This window comes from Trematomus bernacchii, unplaced genomic scaffold, assembly GCF_902827165.1.
Source record: "Trematomus bernacchii unplaced genomic scaffold, fTreBer1.1, whole genome shotgun sequence".
Taxonomy (NCBI): domain Eukaryota; kingdom Metazoa; phylum Chordata; class Actinopteri; order Perciformes; family Nototheniidae; genus Trematomus; species Trematomus bernacchii.
Window position 1 is genome coordinate 129,613 of NW_022987699.1, and position 26,526 is coordinate 156,138.

A 26,526-nucleotide genomic window follows, 5' to 3' on the forward strand; every position below is an offset into this window, starting at 1 on the left:
ATCCAAAAGTAATCTAAAAGTAATCTGATTACCTTTTTTAAGACACGTAACTGTAACTGTATTCGGATTACTTTCAGAGCCATGTATTCAGTAATCAGTAACTGATTACATTTACAAAGTAACCCTCCCAACCCTGTTCATATCGCAATATATTCCAGAAGTCTGAAATGCAAAATGTTAGAAATTAAAATCACTGTTTAATAGCATTATTTAGTCTAAAACATACCGTCAGTTTAAAAGCTGTTTTATTGTGAAAAACCCGGAAGTTCTCATTTAAATCTCAATGCCAAGCTTTTATTCTGAAAATCCTTCATATCCGGTTAGTATTTAGCATGTGGCTAATATTACGTTTTCTGAATGTGAAGTGAAAATGACACGGAATGTTGCACACCAAAACCTACTGACTTTAACATTACATCTATAGACGTCGAGATATTATTACTGATGAATATTAAATGAAGGTACAGTTGATCGTAAAGTGTTTTCACATACGTGGGTAGCTATGACGTCAGAAGGAGTTACCGTAAATGAGAACTGACGTAAAAGTGTTTCTAGGATTTCTAAACGAACTATTACAGCTGTTATAAAGCATTAAATAAAAAGTCATGAAAGAGAAGGTTTAAGGAAGTAAGCAATGAATACAAAATGTCGAAATCTTCGCGATGTCGAACATTGAAGACAGAGGACGGCGGTCCCCCAATCTACACAGCGGGAGAGAACGAGGGACAACACCGGCTTTTGTCTCTTCCTTACCTATGCTTGTTCTATAACGACGTTACTTAATTAAAGTATCCATTTAAACCTTTTCAGAGACTCCATTAGTCTCATCATTTTAAGTTTCTTTCCTGGGAGCGAGAAGATCACAGTTCATCAATAAAAACATTTCCCACATTAGGGCAATTCACCTATACTTAACCCCAACAGTTGTTAAATAATAGTGAAGTCACGTTGTAATAACAATAACTCATCTCTCGGTTTGAGTGTTCTTTTTCTGCTTTGCCAAAAGCCACTGTGTCAAGTGTCTAGTGACTATTTCTCTTAGCGGATGCATGTCAATTTAAATCAATACAACTATTTTTTAAATCAATAAAAACATTTTCTAAATCCATAAAAGCATTTCAATTAAGATTGGGAGTCATGTCGTTACTTTGTTGAGAATGTGGCCATGTAATAAGCGGGATAATTTGCAGCGAAAAATAACACCCAGGGATCAAGATCCCTCCGCGACGCGTCGGGATCCTGATCGTTTCAATGAAGTTGAATACAGAATATTCATATTTGTCAGTGATTTCATGTCAATTCGGCGAACATAAACATAAATGATCTTGGTGAAGATGATGATTAAATTAGGATTAAAAATCGAGAGCCGGCTGCATTTCCTCTCGTTCGTTTTTTTCGACTAAACAACATTATTTTGTTAAATAACAACATGGTGATGTTTTGTAAATTATTACATGTCTTATTTAGCACAGACTATGATCCTATCCGTGACATATGGATCTTAACAAAGATCCGCTATACAGTAGTACCAGACATACTGTACATCCAGCTTACTGTATCGAAGTTGATTTCACATGAGCTCCAGTGTGGAACCCCACTGCACCCCCTGGTGGATCAATGATCCATTGCAGCTGGCTTCACAATAATTACATTTATTTATCACGGGGGCGGTCTCATGTCAGACTGGGGGCAGGCTCTTCATCACTGGCCGTGCACGGCCCGACCACGACCCTCGCGTTTCAAACTAAATAAGCTGCTACATCTGTAGGAAAGATCGTCAGCTCGGTGATTGGATTGTTTAGCCATGCAATGCACGTTGGGATATGCTGTTTATGCAATGCGAAATCCGAAAACATTTAAAAAAAAAAAATTATACTTTATTCCGAGTGTTCTTGCTTTTCTCTTTGGAAGTCATCACATAACGGCATTGTAATACACGGTTCGGCTGCATTAAATATTACATATCTGCCGTAGGTATTTATTTATAGAGCCCTGATGAGAAGACTTCTAGACAAACAGGAAGAACTCCTGCCGAAACTGAATACGTGACGTGGATCATAAATATATTAGCAATTAAACAACATCTTCCATTTCTTTTCACACAATACGTCTCCTTGCAGTATCAAGACTAATTCGGCTGACTTTTATATTTGATCCAATTGGTAGATAGGTTATATTATATAACGGTGCACAGATGATAGAAAGGGATTTTAACTACCTTTCCAACTCCTCATGCAGTTGACTGTTACAGGTCTATACAGGTTCACGGTACAATGCCTAAGCTTCAAATCGAGAGACTGAAACTGTATTTTCCTTTACCGTTCTGTTTTAATTTCACAATAAAGTTAATAGTCATATTATGTTTGATATTATTATGTTTTATTAACTAGACCACTGGTTTTTTAACCCGCACCGCCTAGTGGTTAAAGCACGTTATTGAATTTTGTTGTTGAATACGTTTTATTTGATGAAAACATTTCAATATTAACCTGTTACGCACCGCCCCCCCCGGTACCGGGCGGATAAACGCGTCATTTGCAGGAAACAACGTCTAAGGAATCTTAATATTTAATAAAACTATGAATGTTTTATATCCATGTAACGGGAAGAAACTCAGCTAACTGATCTTTTTAAAAAAAATTCTCCAAAAAAACCCGACAATGCTAACACTCAGCCTCTGAATTAGCCACGAGCGAAAAAATGTAACCTAAAACGGCACTTAAACTCACTCATAACTCCCTTATTACTTATCCTAGATGCACAGCCAACCACTCGTTTTTGGTGTCCTGGAGACACAGAATCTGTGTAAAAAACCTCAACACTCAGTGATAAATATTTGCGGCGCTATAAACGAAAGCGTACATCATAACATGTGGAGCTAAGTAGCTAGAAACGCTAACATGGCTTACCTTGGTCAAAACTGGTCTTCAATGGCATTAAAACGATAAAAAAACGATGCTGCAGTTAATCCATAGGTTCATCCAATGTATCTGTGTCCTCTTTGAAATTATTTCTGATAATCCATAAGCAATAAAACTGCTTTTTCGTTTCCAAATGCCAGAGCTAGAGATCGCTTCACTCTGCTGCACATTTACATGCGCGCCACCTTTTCTCTTCACAACGTGTGTGTGTGGGAGCCTCCCCCTTCGATTCTATTGGCTCTAACGGTCAGAAAGAGGTGTCAACCATCCAAATCGACCAAGGGGGGCCAGAGATATGGAAAAAAAAACATTTTCACCCAAATCACCTCAGAGGTGGAGTGGTTTTGGCTAAACTTCTCTAAAAAGGTCAAATGTCACTTGTTTTGCATCAATATTGATACAGGGTACTTATTATATGTTGTACTTTGGATTCCTAAAGCTTTTAGTCTACTAACCCATCATCCAAGGGTAGTTTTCACTATCTGTAAAAAAGAATTTTTGGACGGACACTATAATTTACAGTTTTTTACTATGTAAAATCTGAATTTTCTTTAAAATAAAAAACATTTATATTGATTCTGATACTTCTACATCCAACTCACAGATGTAACCTTGCTTTGATAAAAGAAATTATTCATATAACCCTTTTAGAAGTTAAGTTGTAGTCATTTGTTTTGGGCATGTCATTTTCGAGCCTGAAACATGAAAAACAGGCTTGGTGCTTAACAGGTTAAGAGTAGCCTACATACAAAATTGGGGGAAAGTAGAAGGCATGATAGAAATATAGAATAGAAAATATCAAGAAGATACTGTAGTGATCTCTACAATAAAACAGTTTAGTGCAGGACGTCCAAAGATATTAACAGGAGGATGTGCAAAACAGACAAACTAATAAGGCTTTATTTAAACATTAAAGAATAACCTTTAAGTTAAGGTCTTCTTTTGAATAAGAAAAAAACCTTGGGGTTATCCACAGATAAATATGAAGTCTGACAAAGTACTTAACGTCCAATATATTGCATAGTATATTTTGTCACTTGACAATCACCTTCCCTGAATTTGACTCAGGTGTAACTAAAGTCTGATTTAACCCTTAGATGCACGAGTGACTGGACCCTACACTCTTCCATAAGTGGGTCTAAAAGGACCCGTGTTAGAATAATATGGGTTTTTATGCAATTTTTGTCCTTTTGGTTAAGAAAAATCTCTTGTATAATATTTAGTATTATATGTTGGTTCACACTAGAAATATTTTATATTTAATTTTCCACTATTTATAATTTTAGAAATTTCTTTTACATTTTGAAAAAAAACGTTTTACCATAGGATTCCATAGAAAATGCATGCGGGTCAGTTTTGACCCACTTATGGAAGCTTGGGGTACTAATACAAGAACTACAATTTCTTTAAATGTAAATTAAAAATGTGAATGGCATGAAATCCAAAACATGTTTTTTGAGGAATAGCTGGAATATGAAATGATAAATTTTTTTAATTACAAAGATACTTCAAGAAAACCACCTCACCGGGTCCAAAAAGACCCACTTATGCATCTAAGGGTTAAGGGTTGTTTATATTTCACATCATTAATCAGAATCTTCAAAGTAACTAAAATAAATGTAGTGGAGTAAAAATACCAGGTTAACCTCTGAATTGTAGTGGAGTAGAACAAAGTAGTATGCTGCTGTAACAAAAACATTTCCCAACTTGGGATCAACAAAGTATATCTTATCTTATCTTATCTTAAGAGGATCGATGGCTACTGCCATATTTGCAAAATTTGCCTCTGAACCTTGACAAGTGCATGTTTCAGGCTTATCAATGAATAACAGGAGGGGTCACAGACATAAGACCAGCTGTTAAATAAAGCTCTTCTGACCTTAGGTGTCATATTAATTCACCCATTTATTAATTATAAGTTGTCTGAAGTCCTCACCACCAGCTGCTCTTGCAGTAACAGGTAGTGTACTTTTCTTACTGTCCTAATGTGCACAATGTAGTGACTGCTTTTTCGTCTTTTGTTTTCTTAGTTATGTTCTCTGTATTTTATATGTTTGTGTTATGTGTAACGTTGCTGCCTTCTTGGCCAGGTCAGCATTGAAAATGAGATTTTATCTCAATGTTTTTATCTGGTTAAATAAAGGTTAAATAAAAAAATATGTTTTACATTTGATAACACCACTGTGTTTCGTATCCCCTAAACCTCCAGGGTGTACACAGTTTAATACTGGCAACTTCTAATTGTGGGAAATACAAAAACTTCTTATAAAGAGATGGACCCGGGGGCTGGACCCGTTCAATTCCAGTTTTGGAAAGTCTGCCGTGGTTCCATTCCATTTCATAGAGTTGTTTGACGCTCAGCGTAACCTTGTCGCACTGCCACTCCAACATCCAATCACAGGGCTTGAGGACTAATCACGGGGTTTGTAAAGCAAGGCGGATGTTGTAGTCCCAAACGATAGCTGGGGATTCTGGGTAGTGTAGTGTCTTCGGAAACTGTAGTGTCTAAACTCCGAAAAAACTATTTGTTTCTCTGAATCGAAGGTTAAAAACACAAAAGCATTGTACACAATTTAAACCAATCAATATTGTGTAATTAACAAGGATAAACTGATGTTTTTTAGTGGATGAGTAATGCAGATATCACTGTTTAATCATTTGACAGTGAGGGGAATATATCCGGTTTTATTATGAAAACTTCGAGACCGGAAAAACTGTTTTCACCCACGCTAACTTTACATAGAAGCTGCCCCATATACACGTTATCCTGGCGAGACCTCAATTCATCTTCGTAATATCTATCAAACTATAGATCCTACACATTGACTGGACGTGGATTCTAAGAGTACAATATACACTTCTCGCCAGAAATCGAATCAAAAAGCATTTTAATGGCCAAACTATTCCACAATTTAGGATTTTCCAGAGAGGGTTATTTGTGAATAAACGTCCCTCCGGAGCGTTTGCAATGAACGGGCCGAGAGCATATTGTTTCTTACACGACCACTAGAGCACCTCTAGTGGTCGTGTAAGAAACAACATACACTTTAAAACGTGTCTCTGGGTCGTAATAAGGGCATGAACAATCGGCCTATATGGTCGTTTTTTGTAGGAGGACAGGCTGCCAAAAATATGCAAAAACAATATATGTTCAAATATATTTTAAGATCATGTTTAGTCATCTGATTCGTCTGTACATTGCTGTTTTAGTCTGCGTTCTTCCAATTAGTGTCCACAGTGTGCCTTTTGAGCCGTGTTGAGCGATGTGGGGCAAGCCCCTCTCTCTGCTGTCAAAATGAAAGTGTGCTGTAAAAACTACACTGCGCATGCTCAGAGTATTTTTCTATTCAATGTGTGCAGCAAAATAATTATCACCAGCTGGGCAAAGTGCTGGCATACCCACCAAACGTCATCTCATAATTCAGAGCTGATTGGCGCGAGTACGTGTGGCGCGAAAAGTGTAGTTGTGAAGAGAAGACGAGAGACAGCAGCGTATAGCGATTACAATCAGTAAAACGGAATGAAGTTGACCATCTACTTCAGCTTCATTTCAGTGAAGTTCATTCATGTCATATATTTTGTTGATCTTCTGTGTTTTGCCTATAGGCTACTGCTCTGCTGGATCGATTGATATTGTGACCTCGGTGATGAGTGTCTGTATTTTCCTTATACCCCCCCCCCCCCCCCCCCCCTCTCTCTATCGGAACCATGGATAGCCTACAGCTATTTGTTTACGTGTTTAAAAAAGCACCAGAAGCTTATATATACACATCTAAGTTGTTCATGCCCCACCACTTTTGTACATATAAAAACGCCACTGCAACCACAGACCTTATTTCAAGCTATTTTCCAAAACATGTTCAAAAAGCCGTTGACTCTGAGACGAGGGAACAGGAAGTGGTAAAATGCTACTGTAACTAATTTCCGGGTTTTAGGACTCGTTCCTGCACCACTCTATAAGGTCTGTGCTTAACACAAGCTCACCATGCCCACTTCCTCAAAGTAAAACTATGACAGCTCCACCCGCACATGTACCGAATCAGACATTACGAAGGCATTGTGCTTTGGAGCTGGCAGGGTGAAGTCTTTCTGATGTCTGGTCCGTATGATTGGAACATTTGCTTTCTCAACATACGTATACAGCTCTGTCCGCTATCTCAAACTCCTGTGGAACTTCAGGAAACCGGCGCAGGATTTGGCAAAATGCCTTTCCTCTGTTTACACCACAAAAGATTGGGTGCAGAATTTACTCATGGATTAGGTGTGCAGTTGTAGCGAGGTTGTGACGGTTCTTACTGATGTCCAGTAGTCTCCAGTAGCTTGTGCAGATTTCAGTTTTTCTGTGCTTTTTAACTGCCATGCAATCATGGTACAATCAGTGTCAACAAAATACATAAAGTTTAGTGAAGTGATTCATTTGTGCTACTTTTTTAGCGTGTTAAGGTTTCCAGATTAATCAGGAACATTAACGTCCACAAGTTTCATATCATCATAGTTAAAGGTGGGGTAGGTAAGTTTGAGAAACAACAGGGCAGGAATAGAGCAAATAGAGCGAAATGAGGCATGGCTAAAATGCAGGATCTGTTTGGTATTTTGAAAAAAAACTTCACAGACATGTTTTATATAGGTATGGCCCTACAATATATTATTCAAATATAGCATGATAGGTCCACTTTAATTAATGTTTTAGTACCAGTAGTAACCAGTATGCGTATGCACTGATTAACAAGACTATGCATTTTAAAGTGAAAACATTTGTTAAATCCTCTTACTGCTGTGCAGACGCTCAGCCAGCTCCTCCTGCTTCATGCTCCTCAGGAAGTGCAGTGAGATGTTCAGAAAGGCCTCTCTGCTGCTGCTCCTCTGCTCTTCATCCTCACCGTCCAACACCTCTTCATCTTCACTCTGACTCTCTAAGCATTCTGGGTAATATGAACTCAGGACTGTCTGGATCTTCTTCAGCTCGTTCTTCACAAAAGTAATGATGTCGTCCTCCAGCAGCTGGAACAGAGTAAAATGTAAACTTTAACTGGAAGTCAACATCAGATCGTGAACCTGCCTCACATTTGCAGTTCATGTCTTACAGCTACACTGACGTTTATTCCTACCCGTAGAAAATACCTTCTCTCGAGTGTTCAGCAATTTAATGTTTGCATTGTCTTCACAGGAACAACAAATACAATGCCTGGTAATGTAATAATATAATCCAGCATGAACACACACATACTCACATGCTGATGTGTGTGGCTCATTCTCGCGAAGCAATCAAGTGTGGTTACAAAGTTCATAATAAAGACGTGATCCTTAATGATTGTTGAATGAACTGTTATTTTTCAACATGGCACTACTGTATTTGCACAATTGTATTCAATTTAACAAAAGAGGTGTAACTAATCTGCAGTGAATGTTCCACATGACATAATTCATTGGTGAGATAGATATTTGAGATGCCGGAGAAATGTGTTAAACTAAAGGCAGTATTGAGGATTTAGCGCCTCTCTGAGGTGAGCAACCTATACGGTATTTTTATATAATTTCCTCTTAATATGGCTTATATGGTTAAGCTGTGAATGGTGTGTGTGTGCGTTTGATAGCATACTACTGTTATAAATGTGCCAGTTCCTTGTGTCTTTAACTGGAGAGAGCCACAGATCATGTGTGCAGACTGCAGCATGGAGATGGCCCTGTCTCTCAAATCGGATACTTCCTTAAGCTATCGTATTGTACACTGAGACAGCGCGCGGGCAGTGAGACTGTTAAAAAATTGAACTGTTGAAACAACTTCAAACATTCATCTGCTACTCAGTAGTATGTATCTAATACCTAATATATATATATCATTCCAATAACTTGTATATAGACTCGTACTGCACTATTCCACATCATCACTTTTTTTATTTTATAACTATTATTCTTTTTGTATTGCTCTTGTTCTTATTGTTATTATGTTATTATGTTGCATTGTTGGAGAAGCCTGTGACATAAGATTTTCAACTACATAATTACTCTGTAGCTATGTCAGATTGACAATAAAGAACCTTGAACCTTGAAAATCCCTCTCCCACTCCAACCTCCCTCTACCTGCTCCCTCCTCCTGCTACCCTGGAGGGGCGGAGCTAGCTAATCTATAAAGGCAGCCAGCTCACCTGTGGCAAACCCTCTCCCCCATGAACAAAGAAGCTGGCCTCATGCAACTCTTGAGAACCGTTTACACTGCATTTGGTTACTTTATTTCTACATGTAATTATGTAAAAAGAAAACTGCTTTGCTGGAATATAATTTGAAGTATCAATATTATGTTTGAAGTAACTAAGATGTGTTGTACTTTCCTACCAGATCAACCAGACAACAATTAAGACAAGAATCAACAAATTGCAATAAAAACAATGATCTGGAACTCCTGCCTCCATGTGCTCATCTTTAAAAAAAATGTGTAGTGTATATAATGTGTGCACACTTATCTAGTATCCTATCCATGTAAACCTGTTTTATTTGTGATTACCTGACATCCTCTAGGGGGGTCCGGGGGCATGCACCCCGGGAAGATTTGTTTCTTTAAATTGAAGTTGAATGCATCAATCTGGTGCACTTTGAGGGCAACATTAAGAGATTTATGGATACAGTTCTCAACACTCATATGAAACAGAACTGTATATATTTCAATAATCAAAGCCATTAGAATATGCTCACAACCAATAACAAATCATTGATAAACTCCTCTCTCCTATCTTTATCTTACCTAGTCTGCATTTTTTCTTTTTATTTATGCATATTTGACTAATCACTCCCCTTTCAAACTGTGTTTTTTATTTTTGTACTGACCTATAGTACACATTGGAAGGATTTCTTAACTTATTTTATATACAACTATATATTACATAGATGGAAATATTTGTTTACATAGATGACCAAACCGTTTGAGACCCACTGAGATAACTAGACTAAAGTTTACAACCTAATCCCTCTTAGGTGCCTTACAAACAATGGACGTCCACTCTCGGGAGCGTCGGAGTGGTGCGGTCACCCTAAGTGACAGACCTAAAGTATCCGGGATTCAGGCATCTTCCCTGGCTTGTACATTTTTGGTGATGCGCCCTGGAGGTATCAGACTATTTTAAACAACTTTTCCCCGCTTTTCAAACACTTATTCCGAGGTTTTAGCCAGTCATTTTGCACGAAATCATTTAACATTGACGGTCTCCTGAAAAAGCACATATTCTGTGCATTTTCAGGAGAGCGTCTATGTTAAATGATTTCGTGCAAAATGACTGTCTAAAACTCTCTTCCAGACATTTAAAAATACTTTCCCCGACCATTTAAACATTATTTCTGGCTTGTAAAGTGCAGTTATGCGCCCTGGAGATATTGCACTATTTACAAAATGTAGCACTCTGTTTATTTCACACCTCCAGGAGAGACCAGGGGGAAATCACCTCTCTCTGCCCCCTCACAGAGCCCCAAGGACGGACTAATTACCTCCAGCATGTCCCCATAACAGTGGGACTCTGTTTCTTTCACAGCTCCAGCAGAGACCAGGGGAAAATCACCTCTCTCTGCCCCCTCACAGAGCCCCAAGGACGGACTAATTACCTCCAGCATGGGCCCCTAACAGTGGGACTCTGCACCTCCAGCAGAGACCAGGGGGAAATCACCTCTTTTTGCCCGCTCACAGAGCACCGAAGGACGGACTAGAGACCTCCAGCACCAGTCCCTAACAGGGGGACTCTGTTTATTTCACACCTCCAGGGCGGAGACCGGGAAAATCACCTCTCTCTGCCCGCTCACAGAGCCCCAAGGACGGACTAATTACCTCCAGCATGGGCCCCTAACAGTGGGACTCTGCACCTCCAGCAGAGACCAGGGGGAAATCACCTCTCTCTGCCCCCTCACAGAGCCCCAAGGACGGACTAATTACCTCCAGCATGTCCCCATAACAGTGGGACTCTGTTTCTTTCACAGCTCCAGCAGAGACCAGGGGAAAATCACCTCTCTCTGCCCCCTCACAGAGCCCCAAGGACGGACTAATTACCTCCAGCATGTCCCCATAACAGTGGGACTCTGTTTCTTTCACAGCTCCAGCAGAGACCAGGGGAAAATCACCTCTCTCTGCCCCCTCACAGAGCCCCAAGGACGGACTAATTACCTCCAGCATGGGCCCCTAACAGTGGGACTCTGCACCTCCAGCAGAGACCAGGGGGAAATCACCTCTTTTTGCCCGCTCACAGAGCACCGAAGGACGGACTAGAGACCTCCAGCACCAGTCCCTAACAGGGGGACTCTGTTTATTTCACACCTCCAGGGCGGAGACCGGGAAAATCACCTCTCTCTGCCCGCTCACAGAGCCCCAAGGACGGACTAATTACCTCCAGCATGGGCCCCTAACAGTGGGACTCTGCACCTCCAGCAGAGACCAGGGGGAAATCACCTCTCTCTGCCCCCTCACAGAGCCCCAAGGACGGACTAATTACCTCCAGCATGTCCCCATAACAGTGGGACTCTGTTTCTTTCACAGCTCCAGCAGAGACCAGGGGAAAATCACCTCTCTCTGCCCCCTCACAGAGCCCCAAGGACGGACTAATTACCTCCAGCATGTCCCCATAACAGTGGGACTCTGTTTCTTTCACAGCTCCAGCAGAGACCAGGGGGAAATCACCTCTCTCTGCCCGCTCACAGAGCCCCAAGGACGGACTAATTACCTCCAGCATGGGCCCCTAACAGTGGGACTCTGCACCTCCAGCAGAGACCAGGGGGAAATCACCTCTCTCTGCCCCCTCACAGAGCCCCAAGGACGGACTAATTACCTCCAGCATGTCCCCATAACAGTGGGACTCTGTTTCTTTCACAGCTCCAGCAGAGACCAGGGGAAAATCACCTCTCTCTGCCCCCTCACAGAGCCCCAAGGACGGACTAATTACCTCCAGCATGTCCCCATAACAGTGGGACTCTGTTTCTTTCACAGCTCCAGCAGAGACCAGGGGGAAATCACCTCTCTCTGCCCGCTCACAGAGCCCCAAGGACGGACTAATTACCTCCAGCATGGGCCCCTAACAGTGGGACTCTGCACCTCCAGCAGAGACCAGGGGGAAATCACCTCTTTTTGCCCGCTCACAGAGCACCGAAGGACGGACTAGAGACCTCCAGCACCAGTCCCTAACAGGGGGACTCTGTTTATTTCACACCTCCAGGGCGGAGACCGGGAAAATCACCTCTCATTGCCCGCTCACAGAGCCCCGAAGGACGGACTAATTACCTCCAGCATGGGCCCCTAACAGTGGGACTCTGCACCTCCAGCAGAGACCAGGGGGAAATCACCTCTTTTTGCCCGCTCACAGAGCCCCAAGGACGGACTAATTACCTCCAGCATGGGCCCCTAACAGTGGGACCTCCATAACCTTGCACACCCTGAGTCCCCGGGCCCCCACAGTTAAGCACTCCCCCACGGACTAAACACAGGTATTCACACCCACCAGAACCTCGTGCCCCTGGTGACCTTACAAGGGGGTGGTTTTATGGTGCTTCTGTGTCCGCCCATCAGCATCCATATTGGGCCTTCTTCACGGCATCACCCCCCCTTCTGTGGAGGGTATTCTCGTGCCCCTGGTGACCTTACAAGGGGGTGGTTTTATGGTGCTTCTGTGTCCGCCCATCAGCATCCATATTGGGCCTTCTTCACGGCATCACCCCCCCTTCTGTGGAGGGTATTCTCGTGCCCCTGGTGACCTTACAAGGGGGTGGTTTTATGGTGCTTCTGTGTCCGCCCATCAGCATCCATATTGGGCCTTCTTCACGGCATCACCCCCCCTTCTGTGGAGGGTATTCTCGTGCCCCTGGTGACCTTACAAGGGGGTGGTTTTATGGTGCTTCTGTGTCCGCCCATCAGCATCCATATTCGGCTTTCTTCACGGCATCACCCCCCCTTCTGGGCTGGAGGTTCAAACACTTTAACTTTTGTTCACCCTCCTCTGGCTTACACCTCCTCCGCCAACACTTGAGCGCTCATCACAGGGTTCAGCACCAAGGAGAGTGCCTCCCCGGTGCTGATGGAAAGTGGCACTTTTTCTGCCCCTGGTAATCATCAAGGTTATTGTTTTTTTTTTTTTTTTTATTTTATTTGAACAAAAAACACAGTTGACAGTACAGAGAGGCTAAAACATAAACTATTTACACGTACTACTGCTACTATAACAGTACTACTAAATTTCTTAACCTACGTTTTAAAGTGCAGTTATGCGCCCTGGAGGTGTTGCACTATTAACAAAATGTATGCCCAGGATTCTGGCACCTTTCCTGGCTTGTAAAGTGCAGTTATGCGCCCTGGAGATATTGTACTATTTACAAAATGTATACACAGGATTATAATAATAATTATATACACGGTATACATATTCACAATGTTTAGCGGGATTCAGGGGACCAAATTAGGCGTCTAATTCTCACGGTGCACCAGGGCAAACAGGTTGAGTCCACGGCCCCTGCCCCATCATCAGGAGTGTCAACCAGCCCCGGTCCCGACTTCATTGGCCTCTTTCCCTCCCGCTTCCGCTTCCGCTGCTGCTGCCGCTCCAATGACCCATCAGGTGAAGATGATAGAGTTGTACTGTTATAGCAGCCCTCTTCGGAGGTCTCCCCATCTGACAGCGGTAGACATCCTTCTGATGATGATGCAGCTGCTGCCGCATCTGATGACGCCCTGAACATGGAGCGGATTCTCAATGCCTCCTTTATACCTGGCGCATTCGCGTAGAACCGGTCCGCCGTGGTTACGTCGTGACACATAAACCTGGCGAGAATCGACCGGCTTTCTGGATCTTGGTGATGCTTGATATTGTCAGCCAGGGCAGTGCGCAGGATTGTGAAGGTGACGGCTGTTTCTAGCCCAGCATCAGCCCATGCCCTCTTCAAGTGAGCGTTCAGGTTCTTGGAGGCCCGATTCCCCCTTGTGAAAAGGAAGAATTCATTCTGAGGACCCAGCAATGCCTCTTTAATCCCCATCCACCGCATGACCCAGCTAAACTCCTCTACTGTAAGCGCCAGCTGTGCTTCGCCATATGTCTTGGCCGTCTTGTGATCCTGCACATGGATGATGTAGCCCTCAGCAGTTCCCCTTATGGCTGCCTCTAAGACCTCACTGTTTTTCATGTTTGCGTACACGCCCGTACGGTGGCCATACAGGAGGCTCCAATGGAGGGTGAGATAGCCATAGAGAAGCTTCTGGGTGGTTGAGGTCGGCGTGCCGGCCATCAGGTCGAGGAGCTCCGGGATGCGCTTCTCAGCGGCCGCCATGGCGGCGAGAAGCTCCGCCTGGCTCGGCAGACGATCCAGTTTGTTCCTCTTCACCTTAAACTGATGTAGAGTGACTGCCTTATTCAAGTGTTTCATGTTGGCTTTCACCTCTCTCATTATGTGGGTCATATCAGACTGGGTGAGCTTGCACCCCCGGGGCTTTGACTCAGACATGTACCCCATGAACTGGTGCACATTCTTCAGGAAGAACTCTGATGTTGTGACTGCCCGGCCCGGCTTTACAATATACTCGCTCCAGCCACGGATCATCTTCATGTTTCTTAGGAACAGCCAGTCTGACAGGCGGTTAACACCATGGGCCATGTATACTATGAAGTTCTTTATCCGGCTGATCTTCGACACAACATTGTCTTTCTGTTTTACTGTCGGAGCGACACCCAAACAGTGATCCAAGTATGTCTGAAGGTACGCCTCCATGCTTCTAGGCAACGTGATTTCACGCATGGTATTCCCCCGTCCACACCCAGTGGACCAGTAATTTGAGGGAGAGGGCAAGTCATTAGCCAGCTTAGAGGCACGGGTCTTCCGGCATACAGGGGTCTCGCTACCGGAGGCTACTGCAAACATGACAGTTTCCACCGGGGTCTTCACAGGGGTCTCGCTACCGGAGGCTACTGCAAACATGACAGTTTCCACCGGGGTCTTCACAGGGGTCTCGCTACCGGAGGCTACTGCAAACATGACAGTTTCCACCGGGGTCTTCACAGGGGTCTCGCTACCGGAGGCTACTGCAAACATGACAGTTTCCACCGGGGTCTTCACAGGGGTCTCGCTACCGGAGGCTACTGCAAACATGACAGTCTTCACCGGGGTCTTCACAGGGGTCTCGCTACTGGAGGCTACTGCAAACATGACAGTCTTCACCGGGCTCTTCTCAGGGGTCTCGCTACCGGAGGAAACTGGTAATATGACAGTCTTCACTGGGCTCTTCACAGGGTTCTTGACCGGTCTCTTTCCACCGGAGGCTACTGCAAGCATGACAGTCTTCATTGGGCTCTTCACAGGGTTCTTGACCGGTCTCTTCCCACCGGAGGCTACTGCAAGCATGACAGTCTTCACCGGGCTCCTCACAGGGGTCTCGCTACCGGAGGTTACTGGGGACTGCATGACAGTCTTCACCGGGCTCTTCACAGGGGTATTGCTGCCTGAGGCTACTGTGTTTATGCCGGAGGTATTTGGGATTGCCAGGCCCTTAAATCGTATACATTCGTCCTCTTCCTCAAGAACAGCAGCACTCTGCTTCCTGGGTTTTAGCTCCTTTTTCAGCCTGGAGCGCAGGGTCTTCACCTCATCATTGAGGGCATCCTTCTGAGCCCTCAATGCCACATTTTCCAGCATCACCTGCCTGCAGTCCTCGTTGTCACACTCGGTATGTGGGGAGAAGGGTGGAGGGTGCCCGGGGTATTCCTCCTCATTGTCTATATCCAATGATGTAGCCATTCCAATGATGGGGTTAGTCTCACGGAGGTCATGGAGCAACTGCAGTGCCACACTATGCTTCAGCCTTGCCATGACCTGATGTGCCTTATGTCGGGACAACTCAGGGTGGTCATGTTTTACATGACGGTCCAGTCTCTTCCCAGCGTACGAACACCCAGCGATGGGACAGGGTTTGGTCCGAACATTTATCCTTCCACTGGCTATTTTCAGGAGGATTCCCCTCTCCTCCAAGTTCCGCACTGCATGCTTGTGCTTAAGGTGTTTGTTCAATGCCAGATAGAAGAGTCTGCACACCGGGCATTCAGATGACATCCTTCCTGAAACACACATAATGATTTTGATCAAAATTATGTTATAGTTCTCCGTTTATATGCGTTAGCGTGAGCGGTGGTTGCGACACTGGGTCCGATGCATCAATTCATGGTGCATGGACGAAGGGAAGTATTGGGTTACCACCGGGTCAGATGGTCCCACTTCCGCACCAACGCGGGGCTGGTGATGGCAACATTGGGTCCGATGCATCAATACATGGTGCCCCGACCATGAGAGGGTTTGGGGTACCCCGGAACCAGGCACCACCCCAGCAGGAAACGGGTTGTATGGTCAAAGGAGGAAAGAGTGATAGAACCGGGGTAAAGCAAAGAAAGTGTCCGACAATAGTGACTTGTGAGGCGGCCAGAGAGTCTGTCATATCTCGGTCCTATCCTCCAGGCAACGCTGTGGCCAAAACTGGGCTAAAAACTAAAAAAACTAAAAAATATTTCATCCAGGGAAATTTGGGTGAAAATGAAAAAAAAGTACCCCAAAATAGTCCTTCATTAGCCAGCAGCAGTCCCCTGTCGACTCATGTGACATTCCTCCAGGGTTACATAGAACCAGGGTGTGGGCTCCGAGCCATCTCCGAGACATCTCTAGTCCGTGTTGATAATGGGGGAAATGTACCCCAAAATAGTCCTTCATTAGCCAGCAGCAGTCCCCTGTCGACTCATGTGACATTCCTCCAGGGTTACATAGAACCAGGGTGTGGGCTCCAAGCCATCTCCGAGACATCTCTAGTCCGTGTTGATAATGGGGGAAATGTACCCCAAAATAGTCCTTCATTAGCCAGCAGCAGTCCCCTGTCGACTCATGTGACATTCCTCCAGGGTTACATAGAACCAGGGTGTGGGCTCCGAGCCATCTCCGAGACATCTCTAGTCCGTGTTGATAATGGGGGAAATGTACCCCAAAATAGTCCTTCATTAGCCAGCAGCAGTCCCCTGTCGACTCATGTGACATTCCTCCAGGGTTACATAGAACCAGGGTGTGGGCTCCAAGCCATCTCCGAGACATCTCTAGTCCGTGTTGATAATGGGGGAAATGTACCCCAAAATAGTCCTTCATTAGCCAGCAGCAGTCCCCTGTCGACTCATGTGACATTCCTCCAGGGTTACATAGAACCAGGGTGTGGGCTCCGAGCCATCTCCGAGACATCTCTAGTCCGTGTTGATAATGGGGGAAATGTACCCCAAAATAGTGCATCATGACTCAGCAATCATCACACTCAACTTTGGTGAGAACCGGGCAAAGGGGTCAAAATCCGTCAATGTGGGGGGTGAAACGGCTGTACGCGAGCCCTGGGGGGGGCACCCGGGACCGGGCAGTGCCCCCGGCAGAAGGAACCGGGTCAAACGGGCCAAAACAGGAAAAAAAATAAAAATAAAAAGAACCAGGCAAAAGGGGGGAAAATGGGAAAAAAGTGTCCGAAAATAGTGCCTCATGACCCCGCAGGAGTCCCCCGCGGACTCCCCTGACATTCCTCCATGGTCGAAATCATCCAACTCAACTTTGGTGAGAACCGGGAAAAGGGGTCAAAATGTAAAAATTGTACCCCAAAATAGTGCCTCATGACCCCGCAGGAGTCCCCCGCGGACTCCCCTGACATTCCTCCATGGTCGAAATCATCCAACTCAACTTTGGTGATAACCGGGCAAAGGGGTCAAAATGTAAAAATTATACCCCAAAATAGTGCCTCAAAATCGGGTAGAGTCACCTGCAAAGTGCCCTCGCATTCCTCCATGGCTCAAAATGTCGAACTTAAACTATTTGGAGAACCAGAGAAATGTAAAAAATACGCCCCAAAATAGTGCCTCAAAATCGGGTAGAGTCACCTGCAAAGTGCCCTCGCATTCCTCCATGGCTCAAAATGTCGAACTTAAACTATTTGGAGAACCAGAGAAATGTAAAAAATACGCCCCAAAATAGTGTCTCATAATCGGGTAGAGTCACCTGCAAAGTGCCCTCGCATTCCTCCATGTCAAACTTTAAGTATTGAGAGAACCAGGCTGGGGGGTCCTTGAGGCACAAAATTAGGCCCACTCAAAGTGCTTGGTGAGCGGATACATTCTTCCATGATTTGCAACAGCCGTTATTTTTCTGAGTGCACCCAAAAACTGGGTTTCCGATTTCGTGCAGACGGTAGTTTGAAAAGTATGGATGAATCTTTTTAACAGAGAAGTGGAAATGAAGCCCAGGGACTTTTTCCCCTTCTCCGTTGTACCAACCATCGGAGAAGGGGAAAAATCGGCCTGAAGCGCCAATAGTCTGGCCCCTTCTCCCGTTGGCACTCTGTCATTTTTTTGACAATTTTTCAAAACTTCATTTTTGATTATTTTAAGTTATAATTAAGCGTTTTCTTCAATTTTTTTTGCTTTCCACGGGTGGGGGCGCCTGGCAGGCCGCCTATGAGCACCCAAATTCGGCCTGGATCATCCAGGATTTGTGGGCTAAGCTCCATAAACTGACTAAATCACCCAGAGAGGTCACCTTTCTAGCCCAAATATATATAATACAAATACATTTAAATAGTAAAAGGTGCACTTGTGCTCTGCATTACCCGGAATTTTATTTTCATAGCCCCATGATAGTGATTAAAAATCATTTTCATGGGAAAAAGTGTTAAAACGCCTGATTAAATTATATGCAGGACCCCAGTGAGCTCCAGACTATGTGCATTGTGTTGGGGAACCATATAAATGATAGAATAAATGCATTTAAATGCAAAAATAATGATTTTAAATCATTTTAGGGGGACAATTGTGGAGAGGAGCCTGAAAATGACTCTGCAGCAGGCTGCCTATGAGCACCCAAATTCGGCCTTCTTCACGGAACCACGACCCCTTCTGTGGAGGGTATTCTCGTGCCCCTGGTGAGCACACAATGACCCAGGAAAGAGTCTTCAAAACACAGGTAAAACTGTGTTAAACAGTGGGGTAACATGTTTGAAATGACAGCACACTGCTGCTGGTTGGCAGGCTGACTCACTTGACTTGTCTCACACACACCCAGGGGGGGAGAAAGAGGACACATTGACCCAGGAAAGAGTCTTGAAAACACAGGTAAAACTGTGTTAAACAGTGGGGTAACATGTTTGAAATGACAGCACACTGCTGCTGGTTGGCAGGCCTGACTCACTTGACTTGTCTCACACACACCCAGGGGGGGAGAAAGAGGACACATTGACCCAGGAAAGAGTCTTCAAAACACAGGTAAAACTGTGTTAAACAGTGGGGTAACATGTTTGAAATGACAGCACACTGCTGCTTGTTGGCAGCCTGACTCACTTGACTTGTCTCACACACACCCAGGGGGGGAGAAAGAGGACACATTGACCCAGGAAAGAGTCTTCAAAACACAGGTAAAACTGTGTTAAACAGTGGGGTAACATGTTTGAAATGACAGCACACTGCTGCTTGTTGGCAGCCTGACTCACTTGACTTGTCTCACACACACCCAGGGGGGGAGAAAGAGGACACATTGACCCAGGAAAGAGTCTTCAAAACACAGGTAAAACTGTGTTAAACAGTGGGGTAACATGTTTGAAATGACAGCACACTGCTGCTTGTTGGCAGCCTGACTCACTTGACTTGTCTCACACACACCCAGGGGGGGAGAAAGAGGACACATTGACCCAGGAAAGAGTCTTCAAAACACAGGTAAAACTGTGTTAAACAGTGGGGTAACATGTTTGAAATGACAGCACACTGCTGCTTGTTGGCAGCCTGACTCACTTGACTTGTCTCACACACACCCAGGGGGGGAGAAAGAGGACACATTGACCCAGGAAAGAGTCTTCAAAACACAGGTAAAACTGTGTTAAACAGTGGGGTAACATGTTTGAAATGACAGCACACTGCTGCTTGTTGGCAGCCTGACTCACTTGACTTGTCTCACACACACCCAGGGGGGGAGAAAGAGGACACATTGACCCAGGAAAGAGTCTTCAAAACACAGGTAAAACTGTGTTAAACAGTGAGGTAACATGTTTGAAATGACAGCACACTGCTGCTGGTTGGCAGGCTGACTCACTTGACTTGTCTCACACACACCCAGGGGGGGAGAAAGAGGACACATTGACCCAGGAAAGAGTCTTCAAAACACAGGTAAAACTGTGTTAAACAGTGGGGTAACATGTTTGAAATGACAGCACACTGCTGCTTGTTGGCAGGTAAACATTGTTTAATTGTTTAAGTGTTTTTAAATGTATGGAACAGTGTTTTGTCTCTTTCAAAACTCTCCCGTCATTGGCCGGATACATGGGGACGATTTTATATTCACTATGACCGTTACTATTCCAGTGAGACGAAGTACGTCCGGTGACAGGAGTGATCCCATGTTAATTTTGTCCAAAAACCAGAGCATTCCCTTATCCCTCAGAGAGTCCCTTACCTCCCTGAGCTGACGTTATCTCTCTCAGTCCGACAGGAGAGGACTCTCCCTCTCCTTATTGTTGAAACAGCTTCTAATCTCCGTTAGCTCCGAGCTAGCACCAGATGCTAACAACAACCCACGTAACTCTCTGTCTCTCTCTCTGTGTCTCTCTCTCTGTCTCTCTCTCTCTATTTCTCTCTCTCTCTCTCTCAGTCTCTCAAAGTCCGACAGGAAAGAGCTCTCCCTCTCCTTATTGTTGAAACAGCTACTAATCTCCATTAGCTCCGAGCTACCACCAAATGCTAACAACAACCCCCGTAACTCTCTATGTCTCTCTCTCTCTCTTTCTATCTCTCTCTCACAAGATGCGCTCGTGCCACACACACACACACAGACGCTCCTCCGTGACGATGACCGCTTGCGTAAAAAAAAAAAAATTAAATTAAATTAAAAGTGGGGGGGACACAAATGGGATTTTGAAAAGTGGGGGGGACATGTCCCCCCTGTCCCCAGTGGAAATTACGCCCATGACCCCAACACACTCTCACTCCCTAAGCGTCCAGGAGCGACGCTTGGTCAGGGTCCCGTGGCGTCCAGTTGTGACGCGCCGAGGCTCCTTCAGCTTCATAAACGGACGCAAAGAGCTTTCAACAGATTGCAATGTATTCCCATCGGCGGCAGGATTTGGCGCTCATGGAAGCACGGCATTCGTTTGTGTTGGAGGCTGTTAAAGGCAATGTGAGCGTCCATTCCCATTGGATAACGGAGAATTGTACACCCGGAAGTAAGTATTCCCCTTACTGTCGATTGATTTGACAGTGATATGTCCACTACTCATCAACTCAGAAACACCAGATTATCCTTGTTAATTAAACGACATTGATAGGTTTTAGTGTGTGTACAATGCTTTTGTCACGTTTTCCCCTTCAATTCTGAGAAACAAGTCGTTTTCTATGGGTTTTGGATGGCCGAAGACATTACATTACCCACAATCCTCTGTAGCAACCATAGACTGTATACAAAAATTAAATAATACATTATTCCGAGTGTGCTTGCTTTTCTTTTTGAAAGTCATCACATAACGGCATTGTAATACACGTTTCGGCTGCATTAAATATGACATATCTGCCGTAGTTAACTCTATGTATAGAGCCCTGATGACAAGACTTCTAGACAAACAGGAACTGCCGCCAAAACTGAAAACTTGACGTGGATCTTAAATATATAAGCAATTAAACAACATCTTACATTTCTTTTCACACAATACGTCTCCTTGCAGTATCAACACTAATTCGGCTGACTTTTATATTTGATCCAATTGGTAGATAGGCTGTATTTACGCCATAACGGTGCACAGCTGATAGAAAGGGACACCTACTGGTTAAAGCACGTTATTGCATTTTATAATTTTATTATACACAAAAGCGATGTAAAAAACCCACAGCAACACAGAAAAGATGGTCTTAACATGACCCAGCGGTCTAGTAGTTAATAAAAAACAACAATATCAAAACAAAATATTACTACTAACTTTATTGTGAAATTAAAACAGAACGGTAAAAGAATAGTTTCCGATCTATTCTGAGCCCGATCTCTGGAGATAAATAAAGAACTACGACAGATGTGTAATATTTAATGCAGCCAAACCATTCATTACAATGCATTCATGTGATGACTTTCAAAGAGTAAAGCAAGCACTGCTGAATAAAGTATGATTTTATCTTTTACGAAACGTTTTTTTTCATATGGAATGCAGTTGGAGGTCAACCAATCACAGAGCTTGAGAACTAATCACGGGGTTTGTCAAACGCTCTGTTTGACAAACCCCGTGATTAGTTCTCAAGCTCTGTGGTGTAGTCCTAAACGATAGCTGAGGATTCTGGGTAGTGTAGTGTCTTCTGCCATCCTAAACTCCGAAAAAATATTTGTTTCTCCGAATCGAAGGGGAAAAATACAAAAGCATTGCACACAATTTAAACCAATCAATGTCGTTTAATTAACAAGGATAATCTGGTGTTTTTGAGTTGATGAGTAGTGCAGATATCACTGTAAAATCAATCGACAGTAAGGGGAATACTTACTTCCGGGTGTACAATTCTCCGTTATCCAATGGGAATAGACGCTCACATTGCCTTTATCAGCCTCCGACACAAACAAATGCCGTGCTTCCCTGAGCGCCAAATCCTGCCGCAGATGGGAATACATTGCAATCAGTTGAAAGCTCTTTGCGTCCGTTTATGAAGCTGAAGGAGCCTCGGAGCGTCACAACTGGACGCCACGGGACCCTGACCAAGCGTCGCTCCTGGATGTTTATGGTGTGAGAGTGTGTTGCATTAAAGACATAAAGACCCTAAACACGCAGTGAATGTGAAGAGACCACAAAGGTGTTATATCACATCTGCTATGTTTACTCTTCTATGTTCTTTTTTTAAAACACGTCAGTCACGTTGATTGGAGCTGTTGGACCGGATCAGTCACTGCCTGCATTTTTCACTGCTGATGATATGTCAGATTAGAAAAAACTGCTGCCAAAAGCTGCTGGCACCATTACAAGGAAGTCTTTCTAAAATCATTCTTCTTTAACTCCGAGGGACATTCTCCAAAATACTTTAGAATAGATTTATAGAATCAGCATCAGGAAACATTAGTCCTGTCCATTTAAACGGTGATACAGAACAAGTGATCCTGATGATCAAACATCTACAGATTCAGATACAGATCACTTCATGTGAGGAGGAAACTCTGCTCATTTCTTCCTCATCAGTCAGAAACCCAGTCAGTGAGAGGTGATGTAGTTCTACCAGCTGTCCACTAGGTGGTGATAACAGATCCTCTAATGAAGTTTAGATCAGTGTGGGATCCATTTCCCACGAAACCAACATCAAATGTACATTTGACTGAGGCAACGGTTGTGTCAGCCCGCATTTCCAGCATTTTGGCTAAAATAGTTGTACTTGAACAAAGCGCAGAGACTTCAGACAACAAACAGGTATCAAGTACATACTGCGTGAGAGGAAATCATTCTCTTTGTTACAGAGCCAAGCTAAATGTTGGATTCTGATTGGTTGGTCTGTTATTTCTGACTTGGACAGCAAACAGACTTGGACAGGTACAGAAAACCTGGATCAGTGCTGCTGTCATTTTAAGTTACGATGCTGCAGTTCAGACGCTGATACTAGAACAGAAGACGGACCCCTCCACTAACATATCTCATGCTATCACAAACATCCCATCAGAAAACTCAATGCTCCATCAAACAGTTTCAGATACAAAGTCCAGCTAACATGAGACTCCACTGGAGCGTCTCTGACTGCAGTATCAGTAAAGACATGAAGACCCTAAACACGCAGTGAATGTGGAGAGACCACAAAGAGGTTTTACATCATTCCTGGTGTGTTTACTCTTCAAAGATTACAAATGAATAAAGCACCTCAGTCACGTTGATCCGGGTCTGACACTCCCTCACAGCACTGATGATCTCAGATTACAATCAAACTGCTGCCAAAAACTGGCACCATTACAAGGAAGTATTTTTAAAATCATTCTTTAACTCCGAGCGAAATTCTCCACAATACTTAATAGATATATAGAATCAGCATCAAGAAACATCAGTCCTGTCCAGCTAAACAGTGATACAGAACAATGTGATCAAAGTGATCCTGATGATCAAACATTTACAGATTTCTCTGATAGGATTCTCATCAATGAACTGAGTGTTAGTCAACACAACTCTGTGGTTAGCTTAGGTAACTACTCGGTTGTTTTTATCCCCAAATGTATAATCCCACATTTTGAAAATCATATTCTCACCTGTTGAATTTCCTTCAGGTTAATGTAGACGCCTGCATGTGTGGAGGAAACTCTGCTCATGTCATCCTCTTCAGTCCTGTGTCTGTCTGCATCTGATCTGAGGACGCAGACACACCCTCATAACTTCAGAGTGTAACAACACATCAGAGTCACGTGATACCTGTCCAACAAGAGCAAGAAACCAGTGAGAGGTGATGTAGTTCTACTAGCTGTCCACTAGATGGGGCTAACTGACAATCTAATGAAACACAGTCAGCAGTGACATTGAGCTGTGATGAAGCAGCCGTGTTGATCATGTGTGTATCTGTCTGATTAGAAACATATAGGATTCTTTTAAACACACCAGCTAGCAAAAACATTAGCAACAATAAATAGCTCTAACACCATTTACGACTCATTTAGGTTAGGACATGTTACTGCTACCTGTTGGGAGAAATAGCTTGTAAAAGAAGAACAGATGGTGAACTTGAAATGCTCACTCAGCATGATAACATGTTCCATTACACTCCACTCTTCTGATCATATTACATATTGATCACAAATATAGAAGTATTATACATGTTATCATTGGCATTCAAAATTCACAAGGATTCAATTTACACAGTGTATGATGAAAACATGTGCCATATTGCAGTCACTGGGATATGTGAGCAAGCTAATCTGAAGGAAATAAAACAAAAGATATTTACGCATTTGTTTCATCACCAAATCAGAACTGGAGTCAGAGGATGAGGAGTAGACTTCAACATGTCAGGTTCAGTCTTCAGAGGTTGATAGGCTAACAAAGTGTTTGATACTGATTTGTTAAAAGCTTTCATAACAAGTCCTCTAACACAGGGAATAATGCAACAGCCACACAGAGCCAAAAGTCCTATGACAGTGATTAGAGAGGTGATAATAGCTAAAGTCACCGCTTTCCATTTAGCATGCCATCAATCCAGCCTGTAGGTGAAGTTTCTAGCCAGAGTGCTAACTCTTCTCTGAGTGACCGAAGCCCTGCTGAAGCTTTAGTGACGGATCCATCTAACAGTGTTGTGAGGGATAAATGTACAGCAAGCATCACCGAACAGATCACAAACACCTCCTTCCTCAGCCAGGAGCATGTCTGGTGCCATTCTGTTCTGTGGGAGGGAGCATCGAACAGTTCAGCTAATCCTTTAATAGCATCATGAGTGTAATTAACGAAACGTTGCTGATTATAATAAATATAATTGATCATATCAACATTTGTATTAATAGTTACCCAAAAGAAGAGTGATAAGAGCCCCGCCAATATCTGATGTCTAGCTTTAAACTCCTCTGGCACTCCCCTAGGAACGCCTATGCATGCATGTAATCTCTGTCGTCGAAAGAGGCCAACGGTGCATCCCTTTTCTCTCTGGAGGGATTGAAATTTGGATCTTTAATTTGACCTCTCATCACAGGCATAATTAACATCACTGGGGTACATGTACTCAACCAATTACTTGGGAATATCAAAACAAAACAGAGTGGTGATGCAGTTCCAATAGCTGTCCACTAGATGGTTCTAAATGACTGACTACAGGAAACAACATATTTGTCATGCATTGGTCGAATTGTGATCTCTTATTTCAGACAAGTGGAAAGAAAACATCCAAAGTCGACATTTACTTTTTTTTTTAAATTTATACTTTTCTATCTTTGTTTGTTTTCTTTTTTGTTTTGTTTTTCTTTGTTCCTAAAGTCACCAAAAGTTAGAATATCATAAAGCCTAATTTGCATATTAAAAAATAACATTAAATAATTGTCTTGTCCTGGCTCTTTGTTTGATTCCAGGTGATCCAGGTCGTCAGCTAGTGTTGTCAGAACAGTAGAATGTGCAGCACTTAGATTGTAATCTTCATTTCCTGTCATCTGTGAAAAATGAAGGAAGTGTCAGAACAGGTCTTAAAAACTGATCAATGTGACTGAGGGACTATTATTTTACAACACCTAATGTAACGTGCAGGCATTAAGTGTTCAGGGTTCAAATACATCTGTTACGAAATAGCATTCCTCAATTAGTCTCAAAATAAGGAATCTCCTTACGTAGATTGAATACAGAACAAAATTACTCAAAATGTTCGATTTAAATTACCAAGTCTCTCCTTTTAAAGGTGGGGTAGGTAAGTTTGAGAAACCGGCTCGAGATACACTTTTTGTTATATTCCATGGAATGCTCTTAACATCCCGATAGCAATGAATATCTTAAATGCTTTGACAAAAAATCCATTAAAAAATATCATCTGTGGAAGCCGTGGTACTGTAAAAAGCACGACCAATCATTTTAGCCGGTCCGGCTAAAATAACTGGATGGCCTACCTGCCTGTCAGCCTTCCATCTCGGCACAAACTTATCTCGT

General features: G+C 43.5%; 2 protein-coding genes across 2 annotated transcripts in view; one reads left to right on the forward strand and one right to left on the reverse strand.

The window, feature by feature from the left end:
* Window positions 1-24,267, reverse strand: part of LOC117490058 (NLR family CARD domain-containing protein 3-like) — a 52,619-nt gene extending 28,352 nt beyond the window's left edge. The window contains exons 1-2 of the mRNA XM_034139650.1: window positions 24,165-24,267; window positions 7,694-7,922 (exon numbers count right to left, since the gene is read on the reverse strand). Coding sequence (XP_033995541.1) covers window positions 7,694-7,922; window positions 24,165-24,224 — 289 coding nt within the window. The 5' untranslated portion in view covers window positions 24,225-24,267. The remainder of the gene's footprint in view (window positions 1-7,693; window positions 7,923-24,164) is intronic.
* Window positions 1-26,526, forward strand: part of LOC117490060 (NLR family CARD domain-containing protein 3-like) — a 108,508-nt gene that overhangs the window by 64,204 nt on the left and 17,778 nt on the right. The gene's annotated exons all lie outside the window — the stretch shown is intronic.